Source organism: Barbus barbus (genome assembly GCF_936440315.1).
Source record: "Barbus barbus genome assembly, chromosome: 44".
NCBI lineage: Eukaryota > Metazoa > Chordata > Actinopteri > Cypriniformes > Cyprinidae > Barbus > Barbus barbus.
In genome coordinates this window covers 14,825,084-14,841,092 of record NC_136722.1, presented here as the reverse complement: position 1 = coordinate 14,841,092, position 16,009 = coordinate 14,825,084, and the positions used below count along the sequence as shown (strand labels likewise).

The window sequence follows — 16,009 nt, the reverse complement described above, 5'->3', positions numbered from 1 at the left end:
TTGGTCCACTGTGTTTTCTGAAGTCCACAGTCAACGCAGCCATCTACCAGGAAATTTTAGAGCACGTCATGCTTCCTTCTGCTGACAAGCTTTATGGAGATGCTGATTTCATTTTCCAGCAGGACTTGGCACTTACCCACACTGCCAAAGGTACCAAAAGCTGGTTCAATGACCATGGTGTTACAGTGCTTGATTGGCCAGCAAACTCGCCTAACCTGTATTGTCAAGAGGAAGATGAGAGACTCCAGACCCAACAATGCAGATGACCTGAAGGCTGCTATCAAAGCAACCTGGGCTTCCATACCACCTAAGCAGTGCCACAACCTGATCAACTCCATGCCACGCCGAACTGAGGCAGTAATTAAAGCAAAAGGAGCCCCTACCAAGTACTGAGTACATATACAGTAAATGAACATACTTTCCAGAAGGCCAACAATTCACTAAAAATGTTTTTTTTTATTGGTCTTATGAAGTATTCTAATTTGTTGAGATAGTGAATTGGTGGGTTTTTGTTAAACGTGAGCCTAAATCATCACAATTAATAGAGCCAAAGACTTAAACTACTTAAGTCTGTGTGCACTGAATTTAATACACAAGTTTCACAATTTGAGTTGAATTACTGAAATAATTGAACTTTTCCACGACATTCTAATTTATTGAGATGCACCTGTAGACCAATTATTCTGGTCTTTTTGGTAGGATGAGGACTGGAGGTACATGATAAACATTTTAGCTTATGTAATTTAATATAGGCATAAAATAGGGGAACATTTTATCTGGCCTCTCCAGCAGCGAGCGAGAACCCATTGCACTGCAATATCATCATCTAAAATGTCACTGGCTCTCTCCGCCCCTGTTCGGATGATTTAATGTCCTTTGTCCTTAAGTAGCTCTCCGCTGTGCAGTTTGCACAAAACAAGACTCAATTCTTAAGCACCTGCAATTTTCTACCCAGCATCACTAATGTTGTTATTCCAGTAACATGCTTTTTGATATCACCTAGTAATGATATCATTCTCTGCCCTGCGCTGTGTGCAGGTTATGACTGACAGGAAAGCATCCCATAAAGCTGTTTATGTTTTTTCTTCTTCTTTTCTATAGGAGGCTGGCAAAATCCACACTTTTGTTGATTCCACTCTTTGGGATAAACTTCATCATATTCGCTTTCATTCCTGAGAACATAAAAACTGAGCTCAGGCTCGTGTTTGACCTCATTCTTGGGTCATTTCAGGTACGTTTCAGAATTTAATCACTCACACTAGCTGTGAAAACAAAAAATAGAGCCCAAATATAAATAGTCGCCAGTGACAGAAAATGCTCTCAGGATAATCGTAGCACTGTTGTTCAGATAGCAGAATAGTTTAATGATGTCTGGGTTAACATCAGAGCCTCAGGGCTCCTCAAACAGTCTCCATAGAGAATCTCTGTCTTGCACACTTTAGCTATTGGCCATTGGTTTTTTAATAGCATAATTGTGTGTTCCTTCAACTGTGGCCACTTTTGCCCTGTGGATGTTTAGAAAATAAACTCTGTTATAAACACTTTTCACATTCTCACTAATTTATTCAATTTAATTTAAGGTCATGTGGACATTTCCACCACTTTGCAAATGACAATACAATACAAATTTTATTTATATAGCACAGTTTAAAAACAACCGGAGTTGACCAAAGTGTTTTACAACATACAAACGATAGGCAAATTAATACACAACAACAGAGAGAGAGGAAAAAAAAAAAACACAGGACTGAGGAACACCAATGTACAGAGAATTACAGTAGTCAAGCCTAGATGTAACAAATGCGTGTATTGCGATTTCAAGCTTCTTTAATGATAGAAACGATTTCACTTTGGAGAGAAGCAGGATATAATAGAAACAGGACTTAACAACGGAACTTATCTGCTTATCAAATTTGAGGTTATTGTCGAACCAAACACCCAAGTTGGACATCACGTACACTTTGATCATTGGGACCAAACATAATGAATTCAGTTTTACTCTCATTGAGGCATAAAAAATTTGTTGCAAGCCAAAGTTTCAGTTCTTCCAGGCAATCCAAAATGGGCTTAATGGCATGCTTATTGCTACGCTTTAAGGGGATGTAAATTTGGGTGTCATCTCCATATAGATGGAAGGAGACCCCATGCTTGTTAAGAATAAACCCTAAAGGAAGAATATAAAGTGAGAACAATACCAGACCAATAATTGATCCTTGAGGTACACCAGATCTTAAATGCATCTCAGAGGAGAAATGATGCCCAGTGTTGATGACATATCTCCTATTGGTAAGATATGACCTAAACCACTGTAATACTGTGCCCCGTAAACCAACACATGCCTCAAGACGAGATATAAGAATATCATGGTTGACCAGATCAAAGGCAGAGCTAAGGTCTAACAAAACCAGAGCTGTAAACTGGCCAGAATCCGTAGTCAACATGACGTCATTTAGAACTCTTAAGATTATCAGACTCAGTGCTGTGGCAGGATTTAAAACCAGACTGAAATTTTTCAGAAATAGAATTGTGAGAAAGTTGATTTGAGACCATTTTCTCTAATATTTTTGATAAAAAAGGCAAATTTGAAATCGGACGAAAATTAGCTGGCAATGTCGAGTCCAAATTTGTTTTTTTAAGATGTGGTCGCACTGTGGCAAGTTTGAAGTCATGGGGGACAGTCCCATTTTGGAGACATTTATTGATAATAGACAACAAATCAGGACCGACAGTGTCAGTGATCAGTCCAAGAAAACGTGTTGGAAAAAAGTCCAGAGGACACATTGTGGGTTTCAGGCTAGACAGAGTTTTGATTAAGGTGTTCAGATTAACAAACTCGAAAAGAGACCAAGTAGAACCAGAGTATAGAACATCAACCAATTCATATGACGACATTGATACAGCAGACATGATTTGAGAGATCTTATCATTAAAATAATTAGCAAAATTCTCACACAGAGAGACAGATACCTCAGGAAAAATGTTGACAGCTGGATGGAGTGCAGACTCAATAGTGGAAAATAAAATATTTAGTTTATGGCTGTTTTGTGTGATTAACTCTGAAAAGTATCTACACTTTGCATCCTTGGCAGCTCGCTGAAAGGCAGAGAGAGAGTCCCGTAAGATTTCATATGAGACTTGTAGCCTATCTTTTTTCCACTTACAGTCCGCCCTTCTACAAGTCTGCACAAGAGAACGAGTGGTATCATTATGCCAAGGTATTGGATTATGTTTATGTTTTTTCATCTTTAATGGAGCAATAGTGTTTAAGATATTGGAGCAATTATTGGTGAAAATACTAAGATGCTCATTAACATCCAGGTGACCAGTTAGAGTGTTCATATCCTGAGTAGCACCTAATAATTCATACTTAGAAGAAAATTCTTTACTTGAGCAGTCTGTAAATATACGAGTCCAGCGTGGCAATGATGATTGACTTGGACTATTTCCATCAAGAGACACGGAGAACAATATGGGCAGATGATCGGATATGCCAGCGTCCTCAATTTTTATATCCAGCACTGACACGCCACGAGATAAAATCAAGTCCAAAGTATGTCCTTGAGCATGAGTAGGTCCAGATACCCATTGCACAAAGTCAAAAGAATCAAGTAATCTAAGAAAGTCTTTGGATAGTGGTTTGGAATCACAACACACATGGATGTTAAAGTCTCCCAGTATTAAAATCCTATCATAACTGGTGACAATTTCACTCATAAATTGAACAAATTCATTTAAAAATTCCTTATTTATGTTAGGTGATCGGTATATGACTGCAAAAACCACAGGGTTCACTAGTGAAAGTTGAAACAGCAGAACCTCAAAACAACTATGAGTCCCAGTTGATAGACTGCGACAGAGATACGAGTCTTTAAACACTGTCGCCAAGCCCCCACCACGGCCAGATAACCGAGGGGAATTAAAAAAGCTACAGCCCTGAGGCACCAGCTCAGTGAATGGGCTTAAATCTCCAGGTTTAATCCAAGTTTCAGTGATACACAGGGCGTGCAGAGTAAAAAAGTAATTTAATATAAATGTCTTATTTACCAGAGAGCGCGCGTTGATCAAAGCCACGTGAAATGGCGACACCTCTCCCTGGGGTTGCGTAGATCTCCGGATCAGTCGAAGGTTGGAAGTATTTACTCCACCACAACGAACACGCGGAAAGAGGCAGCGCAGAGAGACAGGGCCAGGGACAACAGTATCATCCCAGGCCCGGTAGACAGCAAATCAGCAGAGGATCTCAGCCGAACTGCAACTCCAGCACGCTTTCCTCTTTTTCTCCGACGCTTCTTTTTCCACGACAAGTCTGTAACATGCCCGTACTGATGTGAAGGGAAGTAGGAATAGGTAGGCGGTGGAGAGGGACGAATTCCTGGCTGTTTCAAAAGCCACTCAAATGGCCATAAGTGATTGGCAATCATACACCAACACCATTTTACAGCCAGTGATAAAAATAGACATAAATAAAAACATAAATACTAAAAGCAGCAGAGACGGGGAGAACAGCAGGGTTGTGCCAAACACAGAGGTGCCATCTTGGAAAAATAACGTATTGTGTTTAAAGGAAATTGGTGAAAAATTACTTCTTTTTTTATTTTTTATTAAAATGTTGACTCCTTTGTCTTGCTTTGTCTTACATTATAAACAAGCACATTTTTGTATCCTAAATACGAACAATAACAATATTTTCACTATTTTTTGCATTAATAGGGCTTGATTAGAAAATACACTTATTTAATGCTATAACTAGCATTAAATAACAATGGAAAATTCATTTGTTGCAGTATTTATTCATCTTTTTTTATTTTAGTTAGTTATATATTTTTATATATATAATGTTATATATTTAGTTAAGTAATGTTAACAAATTGAACCTTATCTTAAAAGTGCTGGGTTATTTCTGTAAACACATTGTTGGGTTAATTGTGCTGGGTCATAATTCTGGGTTGTTTGTGGTACTGTAAACACACAGTTGGGTTGCTCATGCTGGGTCAAATGGACTGCAAGGGGTTCTTTCACCACTGAACACCTGTTGGGTTATTTTGACCCAACCGGTTTGTTTATTTTTCCTCTTCATTGAATTTTCTGGATTCTTCACTCATCTCGTCGTCAGACAGTCAAGCAACTCGCAGCAAGCAGGATTATAAGGTAAATTAATATGATGATATGATTATTTACCTCTAATTTTTAATAAGCTGTGGCAAGCACACTGATTTCACGGTTAATGTGATATATTTGATCTGTCGCTGCGGGTTAACATTAGAGTTATTCTGTGAATGAAGTAGCTGCCTAAATTGTTTTGTTGAAAAAGTCCTCAACAATCTCTTTATCGTTATATAAAAGTTTTATATATATACGTATATGTGTGTATATATAAGTGTGTGTGTGCGTGCCTGCGTGCGCAAAGTTTTAAACTGAACAAACTTATAAACGCAACACTTTTGTCGACTTATGGCATTGTGTGGGTGAGCGGTTTGCTGATGTCAACGTTGTGGATCGAGTGGCCCATGGTGGCGGTGGGGTTATGGTATGGGCAGGTGTATATTATGGACAATGAACACAGGTGCAATTTATTGATGCCATTTTGAATGCACAGAGATACCGTGACGAGATCCTGAGGCCCATTGTTGTGCCATTCATCCACGACCATCACCTCATGTTGCAGCATAATGCACAGCCACATGTTGCAAGGATCTGTACACAATTCCTGGAAGCTGAAAACATCCCAGTTCTTGCATGGCCAGCATACTCACCGGACATGTCACCCATTGAGCATCTTTGGGATGCTCTGGATCGGCGTATACGACAGCATGTTACAGTTCCTGCCAATATCCGGCAACTTCGCACAGCTATTGAAGAGGAGTGGACCTACATTCCACAGGCCACAATCAACAACAACCTGATCAACTCTATGCGAAGGAAATGTGTTGCACTGCGTGAGGCAAATGATGGTTGCCTCACGCAGCAACCCCCCCCCCCCCAATACTGTGAAACTGCACATTTTAGAGTGGCCTTTTATTGTGGCCAGCCTAAAGCCCGGCTCACACTGTGCGATTTTGGCCATGATTTGGTCGTCTGAGACAAATTTTGAAAATCCTAAAATCCTAAAAGATTCCTATAATCCTAGGCTAAAATCGGTTGTCTAGATCGCTGGTTTGACATGTTCAGCGACAGCCGATTAATGGCCGTTGCGATCAATTTTTTCCTCCGATTAAGTTCTGGCAGTGTCAGAACATTTCAGACACTTTCCTGCAGTGTGACATCTCCTACGACGACCGTCAAACCAAGAACCAATAGGAGCACTGAACTTGATGACGCAATTAGCGCGACAACTTCAAACCATTCATTATTTGTAAAAACAATATATGTACAAAGTAAAGTTTACTTAAAATTTATTTATTAAGGGGCAGGATGTTTAAACTCGAATAAAAAAATTACCTCAAGTTCGCTCTGTAGGACAGGAAGTCCATAAAGTCCTCTTTTGCCCAGCCATGACTTACTCCACACACGTCGTCTTTAATTTTTTTTTTTTTAACGTCGAGGCATGTAATTAATAAAACTAACGCTACACGTTGCTGTTTTTTGCTAGCTACCATTATAGCGAGAGAACGCGGGTCACGTTTTGATGACGTAAAACTCCGGACAAGTCTTCTTGAGTACGTCCGTTTTTGTCGCGTCTTGACTATCGTACAGTCTGACATTAAGACAACTGAGATCCTACAGTCTGACATGGGGATCATGTTCGTACAGTGTGACAAGCAACAATCGCAAAAGACTATTAAAAATCGCACAGTGTGAGCCCGGCTTTAGGCACACCTGTGCAATAATCATGCTGTCTAATCAGTATCTTGATATGACCACACCTGTGAGGTGGATGGATTATCTCGGCAAAGGAGAAGTGCTCACTAACACAGATTTAGACAGATTTGTGAACAATATTTGAGAGAAATAGGCCTTTTGTGTATATAGAAAAAGTCTTAGATCTTTGAGTTTAGCTTGTGAAAAATGGGGCAAAAACAAAAGTGTTGCATTTATAATTTTGTTCAGTGTATATACTTATTTTAATGCCTCATGGAAAAGGTATGAACTACTGTTAGGTCAGAAATACAGGGGTAAGTTCAGTTAACTTACTGTCTGTGTAACATTTCTGTGTGGCTTTGTAATGTTTTGTCAGAATTAGATCATTTCATACTAAAATTGATCTTTTAAGGTTTTTTTTCTTTTAATCTTTGTTTTTTTCCCCAAGTAAATGTCTGCGACGTGCCGAATCTAACAATAACTTCCATTTTTGTGCTCTTTTTTTTCCTCAGGTAACGTTAGCTGTATTAGCTACCCTTAACGTTAAACCACGATATTACTGGTATGTAAATTTATTCTTAAATGGTATGTAATATTATTCTTAAATATTGTTACTTAACTGTAATGTTGTCTTAGCTACAGTATGTAAAGTTAGACTTAATCTCTCATGGTGTTTGAGGTCCTTTTACTCTTCCTCTATTTTAGTGAATGCTTGTGTTGCTTTAATCAGAACACAAGAGGTTTATCCAGGTTAAGAGTAAATTAGAGAGGCCATGTAAAGTGTTCTTTATGTTACTGTTAGAAATAATAATTTGCATTTGAGATTGATTGAATAATAGGCAGATCACTGGATTTCCATGCTGGCATACTGTATGGTTTTGCTAGCTTTTAACAGTTTTTCATCCTTATTTTACAGAATCTGTTTTGCCTCCCAAAAACATTTGAGAATTGGATTTGTAGCAATGGTTCTACAAGCATTTCAGAAATCTTGAAGGAGTTCCCCAGGCTTCTAGAAAAACTTGTCATGGTAAGAAATAATTTAGATTTTATGGTTTTGTTTACAGAAATTTGAAATGGTTAAATTGTTAGTGGGGTTGTGCAGATAGACGATATAGTGTATTGACGATAGTCAGAGATATCGCTGAGAGCTGATGTCTTTGTCGATAGTCAAGGCAATATTACAGGAGCTGCCCCACATCTTGAAGATATGGGGAACATCACTAACATCTACATATTCCTAATAAATTACATTGTTTATCTCAGGAAGTCATTAATGTAGGCTGACTAAGTCACACTTCAGCCATGCCATTGCATACTATCCATCCTAAATTCTATGTGATGTTAATCATTTTCAGTACTATTTAGGGCAGATAGGGTGGATAGTATGCACATCGGGACGCAGGGATGGTCTGCCTGTGTCATTTGTTTCTGATCCAATCTATTTAAATCCAATCCGATCCAAGCTAAAGCAATTAAGACATTTTCACAGGAAATGTGTTTCAATGTGTCATTTTGATTGTGAGACCAGTTTCACAGTTTGCACTGTATTATTCTTATGGTTTAGTATCAGTTTACATTTCCAAACATTCATTTTGCCATTAATTGTAATAATCCAGTGAATGTCTGACAACAGCCAGTGCTCCACTCAGAAATCTGATCTGATCATCATCCAGTCTGTCTGGGATGACATGATGAAACTGAGACAGACTAAATCCAAAAGAACTGTGTGAACATCTCCAAGATGCTTCAAGAAACCTACCTGCAAAGCTACAGTAGTGTTAAACGTTTTAGACACTTGTGAAAAAAATGCTATAAAATGAGGATGCTGTCAAAAATAGATTTTCTTTATCAATTAACTTCTATTAACTAAATTAAATCAACATTTGGTGCGAGAATCTTTTGCATTTCAAGCAGCTTTTGCCCTCGGTGCACTTGTGCATAGGTTTTCAGGAAGCTTTGCAGGAAGGTTTCTTGAAGCATTTTGGAGACGTTGCCACAGTTCTTTGGAATTTAGTCTGTCTCAGTTTGTTCTGTTTCTTCATGTCATTCCAGACAGACTGGATAATGATGAGATCAGATATCTGTGTGGAGCACTGGCTGTTTTCAGACTCTTTGTGCAAACAAAAATCTCACTGGATTATTACAATTAATGGCAAAATGAATGTTTGGAAATGTATACTGATATTTCCTACTGACACACTACAGCAAAAGATAGAAATAACTGACTTAAAACCATTTTGTTTTTTAGCTGGCTAAAATACTAGTGGCCTAAAACTTTTGCACAGTACTGTTTATATATATATATATATATATGTGTATATGTGTATGTATAATATATTGGGGGCTTTAAAAACCCCATAATTTATGCCATGTTGGTTGGATGAAATTTAGGTAGACAACCAAGAAGTGCCAGTTAGCAGAAAGAAACCTAAATCAGTAACACAATAAATATTTAGTTTGAGCAACCTTTACCAGACCTAGTTCACAGGAAAACCCTGATGGTTTGGCTGATTTCCATAAAATACACTTAAACGTTATTTATTTAAGTCACCTTAAATGTTACAACCTGTAAAAATGTAAGTTATGTTGTAAGACTAAGTGTCGTGTAATTAACAGGTGAGGACCAACATGGTGACGCATTCCTGCACATTTTGTGCCTTGGTGACGAGACAACGGCATCCCACACCTTCGCCATTGTTTCGGGCCATGCCATTGGAACGGACTTGTTGCTTGAGGCTGTTTATCTTTTTCAAGTCCTTTTTTGTGCTTTATGTTAGCTACACTAACATCTTCCTTCCTGGGAATTTCTCCAGCATGCAGTATATCATATTGATGGACATGAGTCTTCATGTGTGAAGTATTTGAGGGTTTTTTTTTTCTGGTCACTTGTAACATTTTAATTTTGTCACATGTATTGTCTGTTGTAGGTCTCTTTGTTTGGCTTAGTTTTAATGGCACAGAGTTTGGACTGATTCTCATGTGGCAATAATCAATTTCATAGTGTTATGATGCTGCAATGTTGACAACAGAATAGGAATCTACAGTACCTAGTTTACAAAGTTTTGTGTTTTAAAGAAACTGATCTACAAAAAACATTGTTTTATTTGTGTCTGTAGGGATTGGATGTAATGTGTAACAGTAGCACCCATTCAAAAATTGTTTTAAAAAGAAATGTGAAATCTCATTAAATTGATATTTACAGTTGCATTTTATGGTGTTGTGTAATTGTATTACAGAAAAATAATCATTTTACATTCCTTTTTGATTATTTGTTATTATTGATAATATTAGTAAATATAAAGATAGCAAGGCAATGAGACAACAAATAACCCAATGTTTAGGTAATGTTTAACCCAGCACCACAGTTAACCTGACCCACTGGTTGGGTCAAATAAACAACCCAGCATTCTGGGTCAAATGGTTAAACCCAGCACTTGGGTCAAAACAACCTATGTTCTATCCCATAGTTACCCAGCGGCTGGGTTAAAGTTGGGTTATTTTTTTAACCCAGCATTTTTAGAGTGTGCTGTAAAAAGTTACCAATAATTTAGATGTTTTCCCTCCTCATTAGATAAATGCATTAACTTTTCAAAATCTTTAGTAAAAAAAAAACAGATGCCACAACTGTAGTCAGAAAGTCGTATTTTTGAATTTATATTTAAACCATTTAGATACGATAACCATGTAAATTATTTATTTTTAAATGATTTATGGGGGAAAACAATTCCCTATAATCTGAATATTAACAAGATGAGTCTGGGAAAAGGGTAAAGCAACAAAATCAATTAAAAAAAGGAAAGGAAAAAAATGAAGCATGGTAGAAAGTTTTCAGTACAGTTTTAAATGTGACCTTCATGAAAAAATGTATGTTAATAAAATGTTTTAATAAAAATAAGCCATTGGGACAAAAAAGTGCCCCAATTTTAACATTCTTAGCCAGAGTGTCTGGCTAAGAATGACTGGCATGAATTCAGGAAGGGTTTGCACCCGTTAGTTAAATATTCTTACAGTATATCTGCTACAGGACTTACCAACCCATACTTTTTAGGCCACAGTCATAGACAGTCCGGTAGGAATCTCTAGGCATTTAGCACATTGTCATTCCCACGTGTAATGCCTTCTTTGTACCTACAGTGACATGTCAGTAAGTTGCTTTCACTTGTTTTAACAGGGTTTTGTGGTTGCTGTACTCTACTGTTTCCTGAATGGAGAGGTAAGACATGGATGGATGGACGGATAGACAGACAGAATCTTTAGGTGCACTCAGTCACAACTGATCAGAAGCCACTTCCTAAATTGGTTTCATTCAATTTCTCTAGCTAAATTCTGCTAGCTCGTACAGGCTACAAATGGCTCTATACTGGCAGAGGAGGCATATTACTTTGAGATATGCATTGATGTTCACAGCACCTTGGGCCTTTTTTGCTTGTACAGATTAAATAAAAGGGTCACAGGTGCAGACTTTATTCCAGGTGCATTCAAATAATTTGACATGTTTGTGCACCACAGATGAACTAGTACACAAACTGATTTCTATGTGTAAAATGATCCTGTTTTACAATAAAAATAACCCAGGCTCACTGGAATCAAGTGACTACATTTGTGCAAAACATTCGCTGCACTTTTTGTTTTCTTTTATTTGTTTTTACAAATAAAAGAAAACAAAACAAAAAACCCATAAAAAAAAAACCTGAACACCCCCCACAACAACATAAGAGAGACATATGTATTACATACAATGTTAAATCAAATAAGCATATACAGAATGTGTCTTCCAGCATTCAATGACAGCATGTTAGTATTTCCAATTTAAACATACTCAGCCTTTTTTACAAACTTGTGATATATTCTGAGGGAGACTGCAAAAGAATGGGGAGCTGCACTTTTCAAGTGAACACTATGCAGTAAAACAACAACTTTTGTTACTTTTCACACAAATTATAATTGCAGTGGTAAATGATTGATTAATAAAGACTTATTGTCATGCAGTTCCTTACACAATACTATGTTCCCATGTTAAAACACTTACAACAATGCATAATTTGCAAACTTAATACATTTTGATGTTTGCATCACACAAGCAACTCCATATTTATGGCTTTTCTGACGTAGTAAACTTGCTCTATAACTCACCTGGTACATCATTGCACTTGCAATGTAGAGCTAGTGCTTAGCAAGACTAGTACACTAGTAAATATACTACTGGATGCAAGCAGCAATGGCATGGTTGTTTCCACAAATGCATTTTATCTCATGTTTGCATTAATCATTAAGCATTAATCATTAAGACTCACTTACCAGACATTTAATTTCCAAACTGCTTTGAAACGTGCATCAACCAACATAATAAAATGTTACTGCAGTCATATTCAAGGGTGTTTACACACTTGAAGAACCAGACAAGAAGAACCAGGTATGCTTGAGCATTCTGTTGTTGAAATGTGGGTCTCCATCTGCTTGTTTGGCGCAGACCAAAGTTTAGATAGGCCCATTCACACCAAAGAGTATAGCTATAAAAATAACAAAGATATAGTTTCCAAAATCAGTCCAAATTTAGTTCACAACACCACCAGAACAATAACAACACAAAGGAATGGTATCATTGGAATCACTTTCAAACTTTTTTTTTCCCAGCTGATCAACAATAAAAACACTGGCAGCCAATCAGAATCCCAAAAAGTATGTACCACCAGTCAGTAGAGATTTCACTTTCAAAGTGCTGTGAAATGTGTTACAAGCAATACAATATAATTTCGCAAAGAAAGCATGTTTGTTTGTTTGTTTGTTTTCATGACACTGGGCTTTTTAAAACCCACATTTACAGTGCCTTACAGTATGTGGATGTGTCACCTAAAAATTTGTTTAGCGAAATACAATGCGTACTTAAGGTTTTGCAGAAATGTAGCCTAGGGTCAAGTATTTCCAATGAGCCTGTGTTGTGCAAAACCCAGTTGCAACCGTTTTAATGTTCCTTATTTACAGTTACTTAAAGGGATAGTTCACCCAAAAATGGAAATTCTGTCATTAATTACTCACCCTCTTGTCGTTCCAAACCCTTTACATCCACTTCATCTACAGAATACAAATGAAGATATTTTTTATGAAATCCAAGAGCTTTCTGACCCTGCATAGACAGCAATGCAACTACCGCATTCAAGGCCCAGAAAGGTAGTAAGGACATCCTTAAAATAGTCGATGTGACAGTGGTTCAACCGTAATTTTGTGAAGCTATGAAAATCATTTATGTGCAAAGAAAACAAAAATAACGACTTTATTCAACAATTTCTTCTCTTTGATTAATGATTTTATGTCACATACTCAGTTATATATATGATACATAACCAGAAGTGAAATAAGTATTTTATGTGGCAGTCTTTGACGCGCGTTCACAAGAGTACCACAACTAATGTCACATGGACATGGTCAGTTGCACTACTGTCTAGGGTCAGAAAGCTCTCAGATTTCATCAAAAATATCTTAATTTGTGTTCAGAAGATGAACAAAAGTCTTATGGGTTTGGAACAACATGAGGGTGAGTAATAAATGACAGATTTAAATTTTGGGGCGAACTATCCTTTTAATGTAATGTAGAGTTTTTGTACAAAACGTACAAAACGTGTTATCCATCACCAGTTGATTAGATTGGATCTCGTCCTTCTCTCAGGTCCAAGTTGAGATCAAGAGGAAATGGAGGCGATGGCACCTCGAAAGGTTTCTGGATCCTGAAACCAAATACCAGCACCCATCCATGGGCAGCAATGGCAACAACTTCAGCACGCAGATCTCCATGCTGACTCGCAGCAGCCCCAAGACTCGCCGCGCATCCGCATGTCAAGACGAGACGTCCATCACAGTCTAACTTAGCATCTAAAATGATGTGGTGTTGTCACCAGAATGAGACCGTGAGAGGACATGAAGATGTTCAGGAAGTGTTCTAGTGAAATTCAGTTCTGAACTTCAGACTGTATTATACATTTTTGGAGAGATGAGCTACTAAACCCTACATTTGCTGAAAATAGCGCAATTTGTTGCCATAGGAGTCGTCAATGAGGTTCTTGTATGACAATATCGGACAGGCACCGATCATCTTCTTCTGCAACACATAAAACCTGTAAATAAAGCCACAGTGATCTTCTGGAGAGCAGCAAGATTGTAGTTTTGCCGTCATTTTGTGCCAACTCGGCTCTGCAGGGACACAGAAGCAACAGCATCATCAATAAGGACTGATGATATGCTGCAGGAAAAGAGGTTAGGGATTCTTTGCCTGGACTGCTCTTATATATTTTGCTTATGAAAAAAAAAAAAAAAGAGAAACAAAAAGGCAACCAAAAGCGGATTGTTGAATATCCAATATATGGAGATACACTGTAGAGACCAAATGTGATGTTTCTTCGAAACATGTTCATTTTTTTTTTATGATGTTTTCAGATCTCTGTGTATGTATGTGTGTGTGTGTTTAGGCACGTTTGTAAGCCGAATGCCCTTCTCTGCACTATCATTCCAGATCAGTCATCCCAGCGGTGTGTCAACATTCAGTTTGCATGCTTGTTTGAGTGTCATTGTGCCACGTATCGCTGTGACTTGACGGTTTTATGGTCTAATGTCAAATCCTTTTGTGCAAAGAACAAACTATCAATTATGAGATCAATGACGACAAGGACTGCGCTGTTGGAGCTTGATATAACTGCCATAGGCTTTGATAATGCTTATTATTTATCTTAAAGAATAATACATCAACCAATTTATACTTAACAATGGAAGTGGTACTTGGGTATTGTAAGTCTTTGCAGTAATGCTAATGCTGTAAACTTACCATTTCTTTTGTACTGTGACAACATTTTATTTTACATCCTTCGGTTTCAGTGGTAACTTGCAGTGCTTGTTCAACTAGAAGGATTTTTGTGTTTATGTTCAAGCTAAAGGGAAATGAAAAAGCAGGCCGCCCTGTCACACCAATGTTCTTGTCTCACAGTTTTACTCATTGAGATGGACTTGCAGCCAGATCAAGGCCTGTGAAGTGGCAGAAAGCAACTCGAACTGGGTCAGCACCACATAAAGGTAGTTCAGTCTGGATTGTGGTTTCAGTTTCCAGTGGAGTGTAAAATAATTATGTACAGTCACATCTGATAGAATATATAAAGGGAATGTACAGCAAATTCATTTTAATGCCACAGCTGGGATGTCTTGCAAAGGTTATATTAATATATTTAATAAAAAAAAATGTAAGCCTCAAATCACTGCATACAGTATTTTAATTTCAATTTGTGATTAGCCGGATTACCTCTAATCTACCATGATAAAGAATGTATATTCTTATAAAAATGTTAAAATGTTGTAATTTTCAATGTATAAAAGATCAAGTATCACTTCAAGTTAGCTAGCAGAGTACTTTGTGAACTTTATATAAAAGCATATAGGAAAAGGTGCCTATTTTAATGAGTTGCGCTGTATATGTCTGGTTTTGAAACGTGCTGTTTTGTTGTATATTAATGTGGGTGAAACGCAATATATAAGTGCACAGCAGAAGAACTGGATGTTGTGTATATTAACTGTGTATCTGTGCTGTGAAAGTGAGTAATATTTGTCCATGCCGCATGCTACACAGGCAACATCCGGTACATTTCAAGTAATAAATTCACAAAAAGCATGACCCAAACTCTTTAGTCATGTGTACACGTGAATATTTTTTGTATACATTTAAATAAGTTTGATACATGGTATGTGTTTTTGTAACATTTTGGACCATTTTCCATTGTTGTTTGAATGTTCACGATCAACAATTTTAAATAAACAACTTGAGCTGTACATTTACATTGTTCAGAAATTAAACACACAAGAACCGATTGTCCATTGGGTTACAACAGACACTCTCATATCAAATCCTTTCTATTTTCCATCTGCCTAAAAGAAAACCAAGAATAAGCCGTGTGCCACAGTGCTGTTTCCCCAGAGAGATTCAGCTAAATCATTTATTTGCTGTATAAATTTCACTCAACTAAAATACACAGCTTCCACTCCGAGCCTGTCAAATCCCAGACTTACTTTGAAGAACCGTTCTGCTTTTGCCTTCTGGTAAGCACTGAATGAAATTAAGGGCATAGCAGCAAATGCTAACAACAAAACACATTTTTCTACTTTTAGAAGCTTTGGTTTAATTGTCTAGATAATTGTACCAATCCATTGTGCCAGCTCAGCGTCGATCCTGCAGGAA

General features: G+C 37.5%; 1 protein-coding gene across 1 annotated transcript in view; it reads left to right on the top strand.

The window, feature by feature from the left end:
• The window catches only part of LOC306863192 (vasoactive intestinal polypeptide receptor-like), an 83,207-nt gene extending 67,606 nt beyond the window's left edge, over nucleotides 1–15,601 (top strand). The window contains exons 11-13 of the mRNA XM_079406414.1: nucleotides 1,102–1,231; nucleotides 10,970–11,011; nucleotides 13,463–15,601. Coding sequence (XP_079262540.1) covers nucleotides 1,102–1,231; nucleotides 10,970–11,011; nucleotides 13,463–13,657 — 367 coding nt within the window. The 3' untranslated portion in view covers nucleotides 13,658–15,601. The remainder of the gene's footprint in view (nucleotides 1–1,101; nucleotides 1,232–10,969; nucleotides 11,012–13,462) is intronic.
• Nucleotides 15,602–16,009: the final 408 nt, after the last annotated feature.